The sequence below is a fragment of the Ceratotherium simum genome, chromosome 18 (assembly GCF_057802395.1).
Source record: "Ceratotherium simum simum isolate JZ-2026a chromosome 18, ASM5780239v1, whole genome shotgun sequence".
Lineage (NCBI taxonomy): Eukaryota > Metazoa > Chordata > Mammalia > Perissodactyla > Rhinocerotidae > Ceratotherium > Ceratotherium simum.
This window is the reverse complement of record NC_141917.1, coordinates 58,664,674-58,683,853: the sequence shown is the minus strand read 5'-3', so window position 1 is coordinate 58,683,853 and position 19,180 is coordinate 58,664,674. Positions and strand designations below refer to the sequence as shown.

Genomic DNA, 19,180 nt, shown 5'->3' with positions numbered 1-19,180 from the left:
ATTGAGTACTCAGTACATAGCTAGTGCTCTTTATGTAATAAGCATGGCACTCAGTAGGCATGCTTTATGTAGAACAGCTGACATACAGTAGGTAGGATTTATGTAGTGTACTTGGCACACAGTAGGTACACTTTGTGGAGAGTACCTGGCACACAGTACATGCACTTTATATAGTGTACCTGGCGCATAGTAGGCACACTTTAGAGCACCTGACACACAGTAGGCGTGCTTTATGTAGAGTTCCTGAGATGCTGTATGGACACTTTTTGAGGTACCCAGCACACAGCAGGCACAATTTACTTCTCTGCATGGAGTAGGTCTACTTATGTGGATTATTGGCACACAGCACCACAAGAACTAGGTACCAGCCCTTTCCCTTCATTCCATCTTTTTTGGGGCTCCTGGTCCTTTCCACCTTCCTGTGGAACCCTCCTCTGTCTCCATCTCGGGCCCTCATCTGACGTCCCATTTCCAAGATGGAAGACTGAGCCCAGAGAGGGCTGGCACAGCCCACAGTCAGAGCGAGGACAGGCAGGACTCCACTCAGGGTCTCCCAGCTCTGCCCTCCCCTGTCTGGACCCCGTGCTCTCATCGCCGCCTGCAGCCTCACCCCCACTCCTCCAGGTGCCCTCGTCTGACTGGGCTCCTTACCCCCAGAGTCTGATGCGGGTAATCCCCACCCAGGCTGGCATCTTTGTTCCTGCTCCCAGCAGTCGTGTCTCAACTCAGCCCCTGGGCTGCCTGGAGGCTGGTCTTGAACTCCTGCCAGGCTGTGCGGCCCCAGAGGCCAGAGGCTTCCTGTCTCTGAGCTTCCTGATTCTGCACTGAGAAATGGTGCATGATGCCCTCCTGGGCCCCACGTGGACAGGAGCCTGGGAGATGTTTGGGGAAAAAGCTTGGCCTGGCCCTGCTCACCTGGCACCTGAACCCTCAAGTTCAAGCTTTTACATGCCACACCCTGGCCTCGGAAAGGCAGGGGCAGCTGTAAACTTGGGGTCCAGAGTCACCTTTGCCCACCTCCCATCTTGCCCTACCACCCATGTGGGAGGTGCTGAGACCTGAGGATACAGCATCCACACTGTGTGACCCTGAGCTTGTTTGTAGGCCTCTCTTGACAACACTGGAGCCCCCTCCCCCCACCCTCCCTTTGCGCCAGCTGCTGGGTTGGGAGGAGGTAAGCAGCTGTGCGGGGATTGGCTGGCTTAGCCTGGCGCCTGCCAGCCTCCCCGAGGTCAGGGCCCAGGGGCAAAGACTTCCCAGGAGCAGGGGAGAGGAGGTTGTGTGCTGCTCCAGACAGAAGGTGCCAGGCTGGGGTTGAGGGGCTGGAGGTCTGGCCTGGGGTGGGGAGGGGTGCTGCCCAGCACAAGGGAGGCTCCAGGGAGCAGCCTGGCCAGGGGCTGGTGGTTTCCTCATAACTGGAGCCTCTGGCAACCGTCCACTGATTCAGTTTGGGTGTTTCTTCATTAGTCTCTCTCTTTCTCTTTTCTCTCTTTCTTTATGTTTCTCTTTATCTCTGTCTCTCTGTGTCTCTCTCTCTCTGTCTCTCTGTTTTTCTGTCTCTCTCTCTCTGTCTCTCTGTATGTCTCCCTCTTCCTCTGGACTTCCCTGGATCCCCCTCCCCTCTCTGAGCCCTCCCTGCCCTGTCTCCAGCACCCACCGTCCCTGCCCCTCCCTGGCCCCGTCCCTCACACCCTTGGTCTTCTCCCTGTCTTCGTGAGCTGTCCGTCTCTGTTTCAAGCTCACCAATACCACGCCTTTCCTGGGCCTCAGGAGCTCACCCTCCACCCCCTCTGCCCTGCAGGATGCCGCAGCTGAGCCTGTCCTGGCTGGGACTCGGGCCGCTGGCAGCCTCCCTGTGGCTGCTCCTGCTGATGGTCGGGGCCTCCTGGGTCCTGGCCCGCGTGCTGGCCTGGACCTACACCTTCTATGACAACTGCTGCCGCCTCAGGTGTTTCCCGCAGCCCCCCAAACGGAACTGGTTCTTGGGTCACCTGGGCCTGGTGAGTGTGGGCAGCAGGAAGGGTCTGGGTCATCAGAGGGGATGGACTTCCTGAGGGGTTGGGAATGGGGCTCCAGGGTTGGGCTGGGGTCTAGGACTGTGGAGAAGTGAGAGGGACGCAGGGGGCCCCTCTTTCCTCACTCACTCATCCTCTGCTCTGCCATCCCAGGCCTTTCCCACATCCGTGTGCCCCACCCCAAGCCTGCATTGGATCCACTTCCTGCCCGTCTTCCCCACATTACTGCACCTCTGAGGGGCTCCCAGGCTGGGGTGCACAGAGCCGGACTCCCTGACATTCCCAGTCTCCACCACTGAGTATGAGAAGGCCTCAGGGGCACTGTCCAGGGTCCACTCCCTGTCTGGCTCATTTCCTTGTGTCTGCTCACTCTGGGCTGCAGTTTCCCACAGGAATTAGCTATGACCTCCCCACCCCCACCCACAGGGCACAGCCCCCCACCCCCCCTTCCTGACACACCTTCCTCTCATCTGGCTCTTCCGCCTAAGATGTCCCAATGGGCCCCGTTGCCCAACCTGGATAAACTGGGCCACTCACTCCCCTTTCAGAAGCCTTCCTCCATGGCCTGCCCACACCCCAGACCTTGACCATTCACTTGGCCCTGCTCCTGCTTAATTAAACGTTAATTCTCCAATTACCTATTGTCTATCTCTCCAACTTGATAGTAGCTCTGGGGAGCACACTGCAAGGCCCAGCCCAGGGGCTGGTATACAGCAGGCACTCAAAATACATGTTTGATAACCTCGGTGGTGAACGTGCCATCACCTCTCTCCGTCAAGGCCAAAGAGATGAGCGTCCAGCTCCTCCTACCCCCTAGACCAGCTGAGGGATGAGCACAGCTTTCCTTTCCTTCCTGCGGTGAGAGCTACAGCCTGGGGGAGGATTTCCTGCGATTTTACTTTCCAGTGTGGCAAAGTTCAGAACGGGGACATTCCAAAGCTCATTGTGAGGGTCCCTGAGATTCTGGGTCTTGGAATGTTCTCAGTGAGCCCTGGAGGCAGGGCAATGTTACAGTCACTGCGGTTCTGCCTTGTCCTCTGAGGGCGTAGCCGTGGGGGCTGGTCTGGGTCACTCTTCTCTCCTCCAGTTCCTCTTGCCGTGTTCTTGGCTGAGTCACTCTCTCTCTCCTGTCAATTTCTTCAAGTGTCTTGAATCCTAATCTCATGATTCTTGGGGAGCAAGAAGGGGGTCACAAGGTGAAAAGGACTTATGTTTACCTGCCTGGAACATCTGGGTGTATTTTCCAGGCTTGGATAAGGCATCAGGAGGCACTGCATAACATACCACAGAGGAGGTGGACTGACTTCCTTTACATTTTAAAGGATGAATCTCAATATCTGCACCAGTTTTTGGAACAATTTGTGGGTGTGTATGTAGGTTGAGGAACAACAGACAGGACGCTGTGAGAGATACACACACAGACAGGACGCACTGTGAGAGATAGATGGACAGAAAGGATGCACTGTGAGAGATAGAGAGACAGACAGGACGCACTGTGAGAGACAAAGAGACAGACAGGACGCACTGTGAGAGACAGAGAGATGGACAGGACATACTATGAGAGACAGAGAGAAAGACAGGATGCACTGTGAGAGACAGAGAGACAGACAGGATGCACTGTGAGAGATAGAGACACGGACAGGACGCACTGTGAGAGATAGAGACAGGGACAGGACGCACTGTGAGAGACAGAGAGACGGACAGGATGCACTGTGAGAGACAGAGAGACGGACAGGATGCACCGTGGAGAGACAGAGAGACGGACAGGATGCACTGTGAGAGACAGAGAGACGGACAGGATGCACTGTGAGAGACAGAGAGACGGACAGGACGCACTGTGAGAGACAGAGACACGGACAGGACGCACTGTGAGAGACAGAGAGACGGACAGGACGCACTGTGAGAGATAGAGAGACAGACAGGACGCACTGTGAGAGACAGAGAGACGGACAGGACATACTATGAGAGACAGAGAGAAAGACAGGATGCACTGTGAGAGACAGAGAGACAGACAGGATGCACTGTGAGAGATAGAGACACGGACAGGACGCACTGTGAGAGACAGAGACACGGACAGGATGCACTGTGAGAGACAGAGAGACGGACAGGATGCACTGTGAGAGACAGAGAGACGGACAGGATGCACTGTGAGAGATAGAGAGACAGACAGGATGCACTGTGAGAGACAGAGAGACGGACAGGATGCACTGTGAGAGATAGAGAGACAGATAGGATGCACTATGAAAGACAGAGAGATAGACAGGATGCTTGAGAGATAGATTGGCAGGACACATTGTCAGTGATACAGAGACCAGATGAATTATGAGAGATAGATAGACAGACAGCATGCAGTATGCAGAGGGTGGGCTCTGCAGAATGGGCTCATAGATGGGAGTTGCCCTCCTGATTGACGGGCAGAGATCACGTCTATCCCCTAAGGTCTGCTTGAGCAGATGGTCCTGGGGCTGCAGACCCTTCACCTTTGAGATACCAGAGGCCATGTGGATAGGTCCCGACATGACAGGATGTGAGAATGAGCCCCAGGGACAGGTCCTGAGGCCACCGTGTTGCGCGAAAATTTCCCCCGTGAGGACCTCCTGTGCCCCCTCTTGGGGGCATCCTGTGGCTGCCCCCAAGGCTGGAACCACTCCAGGATGAGAAAAATCAGTCTTCTTGAGCCAAGGTTGGCTTCTGTGGTCAGAGAGCATGTCTTCTCCCTGTCCTGGGATGTCCCCTTGGGACTTGGAGCAGCCTCAAGGACCCTCCTGCCCCGAGAGGGAAGGAGCAGGAGGAAGCAGAGATTCCTCCGTCTGTGCAGAATCTGGACACACTGTCCACTGCAGAGGCTGTATGGGGACGTGTCATGGCTCCTTCTGGGGAGCGATGGTCTCTGCTTTGCTTGCAGTTTCCCCCAATGGAGCTGGGCTTGAGGGATGCAACTCAGCTGGTGGCCACCTACCCTCAGGGATTTGTGATCTGGCTGGGCCCCACCATCCCCCTTGTCACTCTCTGCCACCCCGACATAGTCCAGACTGTCCTCAGTGCCTCAGGTACCCACACAGAGCTGTGGTGGTGGGCGCCGTGGCACATCTGAGGGCTTCTAGCTCCTCCCTGCCAAGCTTCTGTGCGGCCCCTGCAGGACCCAGCCCTCTGCCCCTCTTCTCCCTCAGATGTCTGAGGGAGACCCCTGCTGTCTGACCCCTGCCCTGCTGTCCTGGGTACCACTGGGGCCCCAAGAGGCCTCAATCCAGGACCTTGTCCTGGGGGACCCCCAATCTTGGGAAGACAGGTCTAGAGAGAGAGATCCCCGACCTGGTGTGGTCAGGAGTGGGCCAGAGGGAGAGGAGTGAGGCAGCCCAGAGGAGAAGCAAGGGCTCTGCTGGGGCAGGCTGCAGGGCTTACTGGAGGAGGAGTTGCTGGAACTCGGTCTGAAACAACGAGCAGAAATTTTTTAAAGCAGAAGACAGAGGGATGCAGTGAGCAAGATGGCATTGGAGACCCCTGCCAGGCCTGGCCTCAGCCCCACCCATCCCCAGGCCCAGAGCAAGGAGGGCTTCAGAGTGGTGGAAGAGCTGGGCTGCTATTTTCTTTCCTTTTTGTTCTTTTTGGTGAGGAAGACTAGCCCAGAGCAACATCTGTTGCCAATCCCTCTTTTTGCTGAGGAAGATTGGCCCTGAGCTAACATCCGTGCCCATCATCCTCTACTTTATATGGGACGCTGCCACAGCATGGCTTGATGAGCGGTGCATAGGTCCACACCAGGGATCTGAACCTGTGAACCCCGGGCCGCCAAAGCGGAGCGTGCAAACTTAACCACTATGCCACCGGCTGGCCGCTGGGCTGCTATTTTCGTGATGTGCACCTTTGATGAGTTGACTCCTTCTACTCCCTCTGGTGGCTTGTCCACTTCAAGTTTATCACCCTCCTGCTCCAGGCCCCACCTCAAGGAGTCCCCACTCCAGCTTGGCTCCCTTCTGTTGCTCTCTACCTTTCTCACTTCAGAAAAGACCAGGCTGAACAGGGGAAAAGCTAGAATCTGACAGAGACCTTGGCTCCAACACCAAAATGCTGAGTGACTCTGGCCGGTCCCCAGCCCTCTCTGGCTGCTGAGGTCCTTTTCAGTTGTGAGTGGTGGAAACTCAACCCTGTATGGTCTAAGCAAAGAAAGGGAATCGACTGACTGTCAAGTCCAGGGACGTTGTCTTCAGGCACGGCTGGATCCAGGTCTCAAAAAATGTCATCAGGAATCAGTCTCTGTTTTTCAGTTCTGTGTTCCTCTGTGATGGCTTCACTCTCATGCTGGTAAAGATGAGTCCCAGAAGCTCGACTTCCGTGGAAGAGTGAGCTCCTTCCCAACAGTTCCAGGAAAAGTTTCAGGATTTGCTTTAATTTTCCTGGCTTAGGTCCAAGACCAGTTCCTCATCCAGTCACTGTGACTCTGATTGCCGAGTCTTGGCTGTCATAGGGTTCTCAGAGCTATTGTTTTGGGGTTCAAAGCAGTTTGATGGTTAAGAACTGAGGCCGTCGATTGAGACAGACCTGGCCTCGGATCTCAGGTATGCCACTTAACGACCTGGGAGGCTGTGAGCAAGTGACTCTATCGTTCAGAGGCTTGGTCTCCTTATCTGGATAATGGGGATAGAAGAGAAGCCAGGTGAACGTGGTGTTTGGGATCCAAATGGGGAAGGACGTTTTCTGTCCCTGTAGCTGAGGGATCCCAATTGTTGTGCATTGAGAGTGTGGGGAGGGACCCCAGGGGGAGGATGAGCTGTTGGATGGGATTCATGGGGCTCAGGTCCGGGTCTCTGCCCTGCAAGTCCTTCCCTCTGGCCACCTGGAAGAGTGATTTGGTTCCTCTTTGTTCCTCTCCAGATTCGGAGCTCGGAGGAAGGTCTCCTGTACACACAGGGCCTGGCGAGCACCTATGGGGATGTGTGCTGCTGGTGGGTGGGGCCCTGGCATGCAGTCATCCGCATCTTCCACCCCACCTGCATCAAGCCGGTGCTCTTTGCTCCAGGTAGACACCCCACTGGCCACAGCTTGCCTGCTGCTGAGGTCTTTGTGCTGCCTCCAGCTGGGTGGGTGACCTGCGTGTGGACAGGAGGGGCTGTGGCAGAGATGCCACTGCCTCTGTCTTACCTGGATCCCTACTTGCTCGATCTCTGGTTGTGTCTGCTCACGCTGAGGGCCTGTCTGCGTGGTATCTGCTGTATGGCCATGTCTGGTCACGTTTGTGTTTCTGGGTCCTGGTTACACTTGGTATACGTTATACTTGGTTATACCTGGTATATGTTACACTTGGTTACACCAGTATGTTACACTTCGTTACACCTGGTATATGTTATACTTGGTTACACAAGTATGTAACACTTGGTTACAGCTGGTATATGTTACACTTGGTTACAACTGGTATATGTTACACTTCGTTAGAGCTGGTATGTGTTACACTTGGTTACACCTGGTATATGTTATACTTGGTTATAGCTGGTATGTTACACTGGTTACAGCTGGTATGTTACACTGGTTACATCTGGTATATGTTACACTTGGTTACAGCTGGTGTATGTTTAGACTTGGATCAAATGGAGATAGTCCCAGTCACGTCTGGGGCTCGGCTGTGGCCAAGGATATTTGAGGCATGTCCGAGTCTGTCCAGGTCTTGTCTGATTCCACTTGAGATTGTCTAGGTCTCCTGCTGTTCATGTCTGGGTCACATTAGGTGTTTGTCTCAGGTCTGGGACCCAGGGTCCCTCTGAGAATGCCTGAGACCTTATGTGAGTCTGGTCTGAGGCAGGTCTTAGGATATTTCTGGGTCACGCCTGGTCCATGTATGTGACGTTAATGGGACTGCATTTAAGTCCTGTCTGCGGGACATGTTGAGGTCATGTCTTTGGGTCCATGTCAGAGTATGTTGTGTCGTGTCAGGGTGTGTCATGCACGTTGTTTCGTGACAGGACATGTTAACACATGGTGGGGCCATGTCAGATGTCCCAGGAGATGTCAGAGAGTGCTGGGCAGATGTGGTGTCCCAGGTCCCTGTAAAGGTGTTTTGTTGAGTGCTGGGCTGTCCTTGGGTGTTTAGAACATGTTGGACCATGTAGGAGCCATGTCAACATGCGCTGGGACATATTGTGCCATGTTGGGGTGCATCTAAGCACGTGGGGGTGTGTCTGTGGGCTCTGCCTTTGCTCTACTCTGTGCTGCAACCTGGTCTGGTTACCCTTCACCTCCCCCCTCCTCTCGCTTCCTTTGCTCTTGGCCCCACTCCCGCTATGCTGGGCTTGGAGGGGGAATGCAGACTCCTGGCTGGGCTCCACCTCGCATCAAAAGTCCCTCCATTCCCCCTCTCCATGGTCCCCGATGGTCGTCATTCATGTCAGCTGCCATCGCACCCAAGGACGCGGTCTTCTACAGCTTCCTGAAGCCCTGGCTGGGTGAGTAACAGCTTGTGAAGGGATTGGAGACAACCTTGGGGGCAGGGGGAGGTGCTGCCCTTGCTCACTCTCTGTGGCTGCCCCTACTAGGGGATGGGCTCCTGCTGAGTGCTGGTGACAAGTGGAGCAGGCACCGCCGCATGCTGACGCCCGCCTTCCACTTCAGCATCCTGAAGCCCTACGTGAAGATTTTCAATGACAGTGTGAACATCATGCACGTGAGTCTCCTGAGCCCAAGGTCCCAGCTAGAGCCTTGGGGGCGATGGGGGCTCACAGACATCTTGTCTGGAATTCTGGGTCTTCTGGGTGGTTGGGACTGTTGCTTTTCCTTTCTGAGCCCCAGTTTCCTCAGCTGTAAACTGGGGATAATGAGCCTCACATTGCAGAGTGGTCAAATGATGTAATGGAGTCATGTTCCTGGCACATAGTAGGCGCTCACGTGTTAGTTTCTATGTTTCCCTCACAGAAGCCTTGGAATCCTGAGACACAGTTGATGACAGTGATGAATATTTCATATTGAATGTTGAGTAACAAACCACTTCAAAATAATAGGGGTTTACTATTGCTAACAAGTCTATGAGTCAGTTGGCTGGTTCTTCTGGACGCAGATGGGGTCACTCATGTATCTGTGATCAGCTGTGGGTCAGTACCTTGCTGATCTGGGCTCAGTCCTCTCACGTTTGGGACGTGGCTGGCTGACCAAGGCGACCTCAGCTGGGACAATCCTCTCATGAGTTTCTCTCCCTCCAGAAGGCATTTCAGGCTTGTTCACAGGGCAGAGGCAGGGTTCCAAGAGACTGGGAGGAAGCCACACTGCCTCTTGAGGTCTAGGTTTAGGATGATCACCTCATCATTTTTACCACATTGGCCAAAGCAAGTCAAAAGGCCAGCCAGAATGAAAGGGTGGTGAAGTAGGCTCCACCTCCTCATGGAAGGTTTCAGTCACATTGCAGAGGATGTGGATGTAGGGAAGTGAAGCATTGGAGGTCAGGGATTTGTGAAGTGCCTGGTGTTTTTCCATACTTGCAAGCTGACAAGTAAGCTCGTTACTGTTTTGTGGATTCTGCCGGAAGACACGAGACTCCTGGGTCAGAGACAGAGGATAGCTTAATACTCATGGCAAAACAAGTGGCTCATGCCTCTTGTTGGTTTGCATTCTTTCTCCAAGTCACTAAATCCCATGAGGATGACACAGGTGGGCTTCAATGGATGCCTGCTCATGCGGTGTGTTGCATTGCAGGGGAGGAGCACTAGGTTTAGGGACCGTATGACTTTTATAGCAATTAGAAGCAAGCCTTATATTTGTCCAGGGGGAGGCATTACCTCATCCCTCAACATTGTTTGTTGCAAACACAACTCTGAGAAATGTCCCAGGTAAAGAACATCAGGGCCTTGCATTTTTTGGCATACCCAGCAGAATGTGAAGGGGTGCTCAGGGCCCATGGAGGACTACCACGACCAACATAGGAGATATTTACCTAAATATTTATAACAATAAAGATGATGAAAGCTAATGTTTATTGAGCACTTTCTATATGCCAGAAGCTCCCCGTCAATTCCATGACATACGTTGTCTAAGTTAATTTTCACAATCCTATAAGGTAGAGATGATTTTTCCCCATTACAGATGATGAAACTGAGGCACAGAGAGGTTAGGGAGCTTGCCTGAGTTCACACAGCTGGCAAGTGAACTAATAAGTGGAGCTGGGACACCTGTCTGGTTTGTCTGACGCCAAAGTAGGTCATCTTAACTGCTACTGTGGACTTAACAAGCAGAGCCCAGAGGAGGGCATTGAGCTGACCAAGGGCACATGGAGTGTAGGAGGCAGAGCCAGGATTTGAGCCCAGGTCCCCGGACTCCCAGCCATGGGGTCTTCATGTCCTAGTAGTAACAGTTTCCACTCCCGCTCAAGCCTGATTATCCCAGGGGACGGGTGCCGGGAGCCAAGAGGCTGGATCTGGGAGACCCTATCCTGGTGGTTGGGGTTGGGGAAGGTCTCAAGGGAGGCAGGTCCCAGCCCCAGCTCTTCCCTCTTCTCTGTCCAGGCCAAGTGGAAGCGCCTGGCCTTGGAGGGCAGCGCCCATCTGGACATGTTTGAACACATCAGCCTCATGACCCTGGACAGTCTGCAGAAATGTGTCTTCAGTTTCAACAGCAATTGCCAGGAGTGAGTCCTTGCCCAGGGCCTGGGAACATGGGCCATAGACCCACGGGGTAGATGGGGGGAGAACTGACAAGGGCACTCAGAAGGGCCTTTCTGAAGGAGAAGAATCAGAGATGGACAGTGAAGGACGGGGAAGGGGAAAGAGAAAGAGCAATCCTTTCAGGTAGGTATAAATGTTTGCTAAAGGCCAGGAGGCTAGGATGAGCAGAGCGTGTGCAACAATGAGGAGACGCCTGGGAAATGAGGTTGGAGGGGTAGAGCTTAATGACATTCAAAAGCCAGGCAAAGGGATATGAACTTTATCCTGAGGTTTCCAGGGAGCCATGGAAGGTGTTTGAGCAGATGAGGGTCATGGTCAAAGCTCAAGTTGGACATCTGACTCTAGAAAAGACCGACTGTCATGTAGGCACAGGTGATGTTGACACTGGATGCAAGGAGACCAGGGAGGGGCTGGGTCCATTGATCAGTTGGGAGAGGACAAGGTGTGAGCTGCGTGGACAGTTGTGGGAAGGAGAAGGGGCAGACACTGTGTAGGAGAGAGAGGAGAGAGGCGTGATGTCTAAGCTGTGCCCTGGGTACCTGGGGCATGGAGGCAGCTCACGGAGACAGGAGCCAGGGAGAGAAGAGTGTCTGGAGAGTTGTGGCTCCTGGATCATCCCCACCATGTATCTGTGGGGCCATCTGTTCCTGGATACTCAGTTTCCTCATGGGAGGTAGCTCCTGGCTTCCAGTGGGACGTGTTTCTTGGGCTTCAGGTGAGCTAAATTGTCGCCTCCCTTTATACCCTCATCCTGCAGGAAGCCTAGTGAGTATATCGCTGCCATCTTGGAGCTCAGTGCCCTTGTGACAAAACGGCACCAGCAGATCTTCCTGCACGTGGACTTCCTGTACCACCTCACCCCTGATGGACGACGCTTCCGCAGGGCCTGTCGCCTGGTGCACGACTTCACAGATGCCATCATCCAGGAGCGGCGCCGTACCCTTCCTGATCAGGGTCTTGATGACTTCCTCAAGGCCAAGGCTAAGGTCAAGACATTGGACTTCATTGATGTGCTCCTGCTGACCAAGGTGGGCTTCTCTGGGATCTGAGTTCAAGAGGTAGAATTGACCTTGATTTCAAATGTCAGATCAAAGAACTTGGACTCGATCTGGAGGGTCCTGGGGAGCCATGGGAGGTGCTTGAGGAAGGGAGGGACAGTTCAGGCATATGTTTTAGAGATGACTGGAATGCAGCCTCCAGGGGACTGCTAAGTCTAAAACTGAAACTGTGAAGGGTGTGCAATTTTATTCTACTTAAGAAGTTAGTCATATACATATGTTAGACTATATGTGTATATATATGTATGTATGTGTGTATGTATATATGTATCTATCTATCTATTTATCTGTCTATTATCTATCTATCTATCTATCTATCTATCTATCTATCTATCTATCTATCCATCTCAGAACGCTGGGTCAGACCAGCCCATTTATTACTTTCAGCAGTAACAGTAGCCAGAGTAGAACTGTAGCTCTGGTTCCACACTCCCAAATTCCTCTGAGGGTGACATGATGCTTTTACCTGTACTTGCAGCCATGCTTGCATCACAGGAGTGGTACCTCCACATTATGAATCTTGGAACTTGTATAGGACAGCTGACTCAGCTGCCCCTTCTTTCTTACGGTGAGAGAGAGAAAGAGGGAGAGAGAAGCTGGAGTATAAACAAATCTTAGTGAGAAGACAAAGTGTGTAGGTTCTGTAGGTTTATCTCCAGGGGAGGTAAGGAATCTCTGAATTTACTATCCTAGAATGTGAGTAAATGGGTCTGGAGTGATACTCAATCTCTAACTTCCAAGACAAGGCACCAGTCAATCATCCTGTAGCCCAGGTTGCCAATAAATTTTTCTCAGAAAGCCGTCATCATGTAGAAAGAAGAAGATATTCATGGATCATTGATTCCTCCCACCAGGGACAAGACAGGAGGCAAGGATGCCAAGGAGGTGGCCTGTGGGGTGGGGCCTCTGGCGATAGGGAGCAAAGGAGGTCCAGGAGTGCAGGGTGGGCTTGGGTTTCTGAGTGGATGACGGCACTTCCGAGCTTGTCTCAGAGCCCTCGGAACTGGTGTGATTTGGGGGATCTTGCTTTCTCTCCAGGATGAAGATGGGAAGGAACTGTCAGATGAGGACATCCGAGCTGAGGCTGACACCTTTATGTTTGGGGGTGAGATTACAGAGGGAGCAGGGGTCTCTCTATCCCAGGGACTTGGTGGGTGAGCCCTGGACCACTCCTTCACCCCCATCCTCCCCGTCCTCCCTGAGGGCCTTAATGTGAGGGCGCTGTCCACCTTACGGTGCTGAAGCAGCCCAGAGACCCAAGCCTGTCTGCCTGCCTCTCAGGGCATGACACCACAGCCAGCGGCCTCTCCTGGGTCCTGTACAACCTTGCGAAGCACCCGGAGTACCAGGAGCGCTGCCGGCAGGAGGTGCAAGAGCTCCTGAGGGACCGTGAGCCTAAGGAGATTGAGTGGTGAGTGCGGGTTCACGTGGTCTGTTCCCAACCCCTCTCATTGGCTCTGCTCCCCAGCTGGGAAGGGGAAGATCTTTTGCCGATTCTGTCATTTTTTCTTAGTGGGAATAGGAACAGAGCCCACAGGCAGAGTCTGGTACCCAGCCTGGAGAGCAGGGGAAAGGTTACAGCCTTTGGGACAGAAAGATCTGGGCTGCTGAGAGAATTAGTGACAATGTGTGAGGGCAGATGGTGCCCCTTAGGGCATATTCAGTGAGTGACCTTCCCTCTGCTACCTTACTGGTCTCTCTGAAATCAGGTTTTTTCAAACATCCTCACTGCCTGAATGACTGCTGGTCTCCTGCCTCCTAATTCCTATCACATTGTGCAGTCCAGGATTCACAGAGGACACCTGGGGGTTAAAGTCATTCAGCTCTTGTCCAGGAACACCTGCATCTTCACCCATCCAGTCCGCATTCGGCAGACACCGCCACACTGCCTTCCCATCCCCAATTCTGTGCCATCTCCAGTTCTTCCCAGCCCCACCCTGTGTCCTGGAGACTTGCGAAGGACTCAGACCTGGCCTTTGCCTTCCAGGAGCTCCCAGCCTGGTGGGGCAATAGTTCCGGGTCAGGACACTCTCAGTCCACGTGGGCAGGGCTGGGTTCAGAGTAAGATAGGCCAGGCTGAGGGTGGAGAGAGTGTCTCAGCTGAGACCTTGAATGCTGATCAGTAGATATTTGGGTGTAGTTGGGGTGGAGTTATATCAAGAAGATAGCCTGGGCAAAAGTGAAGGGGAGGGGAGGTGCAGATGGAGAGAGAGAGGGAGAAGGGAGAGGGAAGGAAGGAGGGAGGAAGAGATAAAGAGAGAGAAAGAGAGGGAGAGAGAGAGAGAAGGGAGGAGGAGGAAGGGGAGAGAGAGAAAGGAGTGGAAAGGAGGGAGGAAGAGAGGGAGAGACTGAGGGATGGAGGGGTGAAGGGAGTGGGGGAGCGAGGGAGCACCTAACTCATGGTGAGACGATGAGGTGGGGAGATGGCAGCAGAGTCTGGTTGTGGAAGACTTTGACTGCAATGTCAATGGCTCCAATTTTAAGCCAAAGGCAATAGGGAGCCACGGAAAGTATTTGAACAGGAAGACAGGTCAGATCTGGGCACCAGAGAATCTTTCTAGCACTTGTGTGGGGGACCTACTGGAGAGGACAACCTGTAGAATGGGGGCCCAGGGAGGAGATTCTGAGGCCTGATCAGGTCAGGGGCTGGGGGATGGTGAGGAGGCGTTGGACTTGACGGGCATTTTGGAGGAAGTGTTCTCCACTCCAAGTCTTTGCTCAGCACAGCAGTCCTGTGAGGTGGAGAAACACTTTTATGCTTTTAAAACAAAGACTTCAAACAAAATTATGCACTTGGTAAAAAAAAAAGAGTACAAAAGGGTTTATAATAAAAATGACCTTCCTTCCTAGTCCCCACCCTAGGAGTGACTCCCATCAATGGTTTCCTGTGTGTCCTTTAGAAGACATCTATCTTTATACCCACATTTATGATTCCTCTCTCTCTTTGGGATTTAAGGTCTGTACATTAAACATACATCTCTGAGATCTTTACTTTTGCTCAAAATATGAGCTCTGGAAAAGTAGTTTTGAATTACAAAAACAATGATAAGGGCAAGTTATTATTGCACTAAATGAGACATTGCAGATAAGACTAGGGTTATCCTTGACACAATAAATTTAGTTAACATCCATCACCACACATAGTTACAAACTTTTTTTTTCTTGTGATGAGAACTTTTAAGATATACTCTGTTAGCAAGTTTCAAATACATAATACAGTATTGTTAACTGTACTCACCATGTTATAATGCTACATCTTTTTGGAGTGCTAATTTTTATGAAGTCAAATTTGTCCAAATTTTCTTTTGCAGCCATTCTATCCACCTATATCATAGGGTTTTGTGGGCTTCCTTCACCAGATGTTAAGTTTTCACTTATTCACATGCCTGTCTCTGAGCTCTCTCTTCTGTTCCGTGGCTCTGTTCTCCTGTCCTAGCAGAGATGCCACACTATTTTTTTTTATTCTTGCATCTTTCTGATAGGTCTTAATATCTGGTAGAGTTCTTCCTCTTTTTAGTCTTTCAATTTTAAATTGACCTAGCTCTTCATGACCTTTTATTTTTCCAGAAAAAATTTTAGAGTAAGTTTATCAAGTTTCTAAGAAAGTCAAGTAGATTTTCATTTTAACTGAGTATATTCTATTGGTTGACTTGAATATATGACTGACTTGTGGAAAACGGATTACTTCATAATATTAACACACACTATCTCAGAGTTTGGAATGGATATCCATTTCTGGATATTCAAATAATCTTTAGTCTTTTAATAGAGTCTAAAATTTTTGCATAGAGATCTTACACATATTTTGTTTAAGTTAACCCTTAGACACTTTTGTTGTTATGGTGAATCATATCTTCTATTTGGATTAAGAGAAGTTGATAAGTTCATTTGGAACATACAGATTTCACATTTCTTGCTAAATTTAATCCAGATATTTTATATTATTATAATCTTTTCTTTTTATTATCTTTTCTAACTGGTTGTTAATTCTACATAGAAAAGCCAATAATTTACGATATAAATTTTGTGCCTAGTCAACATAGTAAATGCCAAAGAGGGAGACTCAGATCAATAGGAAAATCAAGACCACTTAATAAAGCTCTTGGAACAACTGGGAAGCTACTTGGAAAAAAGTTAATTCAACTTGCTTCTCATGTCTCATAACAAGATAACGTGCAGATGAGTTGAAGATAAAAAACAAAGGTGTCTTAAAAGCTCTACAGACCATGGGAAAATTATTTTATAGTTCCAGGGTAGGGAGGCCCTATTTGTGACACAAATCCAGGGAGATATACAAGAAGAGATTGATACATTGTTAAATGAAAAAGATACAGAGGGGCCGGCCCCATGGCTTAGCGTTTAAGTGCGCGCGCGCCGCTACTGGCGGCCCGGGTTTGATCCCCAGCGCACCAGGGCACCGCTTCTCCTGCCATGCTGAGGCGGCGCCCCACGACAGCAACTAGAAGGATGTGCAGCTATGACATACAACTGTCTACTGGGGCTTTGGGGAGAAAAAGGGAAAAAAAGGAGGAGGACTGGCAATAGATGTTAGCTCAGACCCGGTCTTCCTCAGCAAAAAGAGGAGGATTGGCATGAATGTCAGCTCAGGGCTGATCTTCCTCACACACACACACACACAAAAAGATACAGTGTTTATAGTCTATCATATGCTATTTTATAATTTTTTTAAGATGCAAAAACATAACTCTGGAAGGATACATAAAAAATAATAATGTGGGCGAACTGTGAGGACGGAATATGAGTGATATTGTGCCATAGGGGTGGTGATTTACAGTTTTTTGATTTTGAACCAGTTAACTGTATCAGGTATTAAAAATTTAAAACACCACACAAAAGAAGGGGCTTAAAGAAAAAGAATTTAGCCCTGTTACTGGATCTTCAATGTTTAAAAAGTTTTCCAGTGCATTCTCTTGTGTTTTCTAAGCACAAAATCACTCTCTGTCAAAAATGATATGTTTACCCTCACATTTCAAGTTGCATTACTCTCCTTTTTTCCCTTGTCTAATTGCATTAGCTGGTATCTCTAATACTGTGATAAATAAGAGTAAAACATTGGATCTGTTTCTTTTGTTTCTTAATCATTCATTTGCCTTTTGATTTTGCTCTCTTGCCATAAATATTATTTTATTTTTATGCAAGTTCGAAAACCTTTTTATGGTTTGGTTTGGGTGTTGTGTTTTGCTCAGAAAAGCTTTTAAAAATATCTGACTAATTTTCTCTGTCTGGCACTTCTGTGATATTGCTTTTCTTTCTCTCTCCTCTCTTCCTTTCTTCCTTCCTTCCTTCCTTCACTCCCTTCCTTCCTTCCTTCCTTTTCTTCCTTCCTTCCTTCCTCCCTCCTTCCCTTTCTCCCTTCTCTTCCTTCCTTTCTTCCTTCCTCCCTTTCTCCCTCCTTCCCTTCCTTCCTCCCTTCCTTCCTTCCTCCCTCCTTCCCTTCCTTCCATCTTCCTTCCTTCTTTCTTTCCTTCCTCCCTTCCTCCCTCCCTTTCTTTTCTTCCTTTCTTTTCTTAGGTAAACCACTTTATTGAGGTATGACTGACATACAAAAAGCTGTACATATTTAATGTACACAACTTAATGACTTTGGATATATTTGATCCATCTAGAATTTATTTTTTTTATAGGGAGAGAGGATCTCATGGGGCAGCAGGAGGGCTGAGGGGTCTCTGTTTTTGCTCTCTGTATGATTGTTGGGGGATTTCTTTAGGGAGGACCTGGCCCAGTTGCCCTTCCTGACCATGTGCATCAAGGAGAGTCTGCGGTTGCATCCCCCTGTGACAATCATCTCTCGCTGCTGCACCCAGGACATTGTGCTCCCAGATGGCCGAGTCGTCCCCAAAGGTGCCCACAATGTCAGACGGAGGAGCATCCTGGGCAGGAAGAGGGGCCCGGCAGGCAGGCGGGATCGCTTCCTGACTGGCCCCTCCTCTCCCACAGGTGTTATCTGCCTCATCAGTATTTTTGGGACCCACCACAACCCATCCGTGTGGCCAGACCCTGAGGTGCTGCCGCCCTGACCCCCATCCTTGTCCACTCCCGTAAGGGGACCCAGGGGAAGGTGCAGTTCTGACCTGGCAAACCAGGCATCTCCTCCCCCCATCATACACACATCTGCCTCTCCAAGGCTGGCGGTCCTGGGAGACCCCACTCAGCAGCCCTGTTTTGGCCTTGCCCCCAGGTCTATGATCCCTTTCGCTTTGACCCAGAAAACATCAAGGAGAGGGCACCTCTGGCTTTTATTCCCTTCTCGGCGGGGCCCAGGTGAGGGCAGCGGGCATCTGAGGAGGGGATGGGATGATGGGGGCGGGGGTCTGGGACTGAGATCCCAGGCATGACTGTGGGGGCGGGGAGGGGCGAAAACTGAAGGTGGTCAGAGTTCGGGCTCTCCTTCCCTCCCCTCCCTCGGAGGTAAGGGGTGATGGTCTGGGGAATGCGGTCCGCGGTGTGCTCTGAGCCCCTGCCCCCTGCTGGTCTGAGCTCGGGGCTGGAGTCCGGGCTAGGCTCAGGTAATACGCAAGCCCACGTGGGGGTCCCAGGCACGGTTAGCCCCCTCCTCTCTCCTGCGGGCAGGGACGGGGGTCCCGGGACAGGTTCCTGGCGCCGTCAGAGCCCCACTCCCGCCCGCAGGAACTGCATCGGGCAGACGTTCGCCATGACCGAGATGAAGGTGGTCCTGGCGCTCACGCTGCTGCGCTTCCGCGTCCTGCCGGACGAGGAGGAGCCGCGCAGGAAGCCAGAGCTGATCCTGCGCGCCGAGGGCGGACTTTGGCTGCGGGTGGAGCCGCTGAGCGCGGGCCCGCAATGACCCCCCGCCTCCTGGCCTGGGATCCACCCTGACCTCACACACCTCACACAGCTTTGCAGATTCCCGGGAATAAAACTGTGCTGTCACCTGTGCCCGAGCCTCACCGAGAGCCAGCAGGGGGCGCCTGGTGACAGCGGAGGATGGCCAGGGGGCGTGGTTGGGTGGAGGCGGGCTGGTGTCTGCGAGTCCAACACCCTGAGTGCCTCTCCAGCTGACCAGAGCGCGCCCATGCTGATCGAGAATTCTTCTAGAAATGAATCATGGATTTTTAAACCGTGGGCAACAGGGAGTCACGGCAGGTGTTTGAGCAGGAGAGGGACCAAGGTTAAGGACGGGCTTAAGGGGCCCTCTTGAGCCAGGAGGAGAACCTGTGGTGCCAGATTCTTTCTCGTGGGCTGGGGGTGCTTCTCAGGCCAGAGACCGCTGGCCAGCCCAGGGCACAGGCGAGGAGGGCCGGCAGCCGTCCAGGTCTCTGAGGTCCATTTCTGTTCTTGCTAACGGCTCCACTCCTGTGTCTGCCCCTCCCAGTCGGTCTCGTTCGTGACCTCTTGCCTGCCTTCAGGAAACCCCTTCTCTCTCCTTCTCTGGGACCCCTGATGCCACCCAGGCAGCCTGGCTAACAGATACTGGCTGAGCCCCCAC

The 19,180-nt window shown here is 51.7% G+C and overlaps 1 protein-coding gene across 1 annotated transcript; it reads left to right on the top strand.

Annotated features, from left to right (window-relative positions):
- The first annotated feature begins 1,230 nt into the window (after window positions 1-1,230).
- On the top strand, window positions 1,231-18,704 carry LOC101400591 (cytochrome P450 4F3). Its single transcript, XM_087443667.1, has 13 exons — window positions 1,231-1,300; window positions 1,802-2,000; window positions 6,888-7,032; window positions 8,396-8,449; window positions 8,540-8,667; window positions 10,496-10,617; window positions 11,412-11,682; window positions 12,751-12,817; window positions 12,994-13,123; window positions 17,441-17,574; window positions 17,671-17,735; window positions 17,912-17,994; window positions 18,361-18,704. Exons 2-13 carry the CDS (start codon window positions 1,803-1,805, stop codon window positions 18,536-18,538), a joined length of 1,575 nt encoding a protein of 524 aa, XP_087299793.1. The 5' UTR covers window positions 1,231-1,300; window position 1,802; the 3' UTR covers window positions 18,539-18,704.
- Window positions 18,705-19,180: the final 476 nt, after the last annotated feature.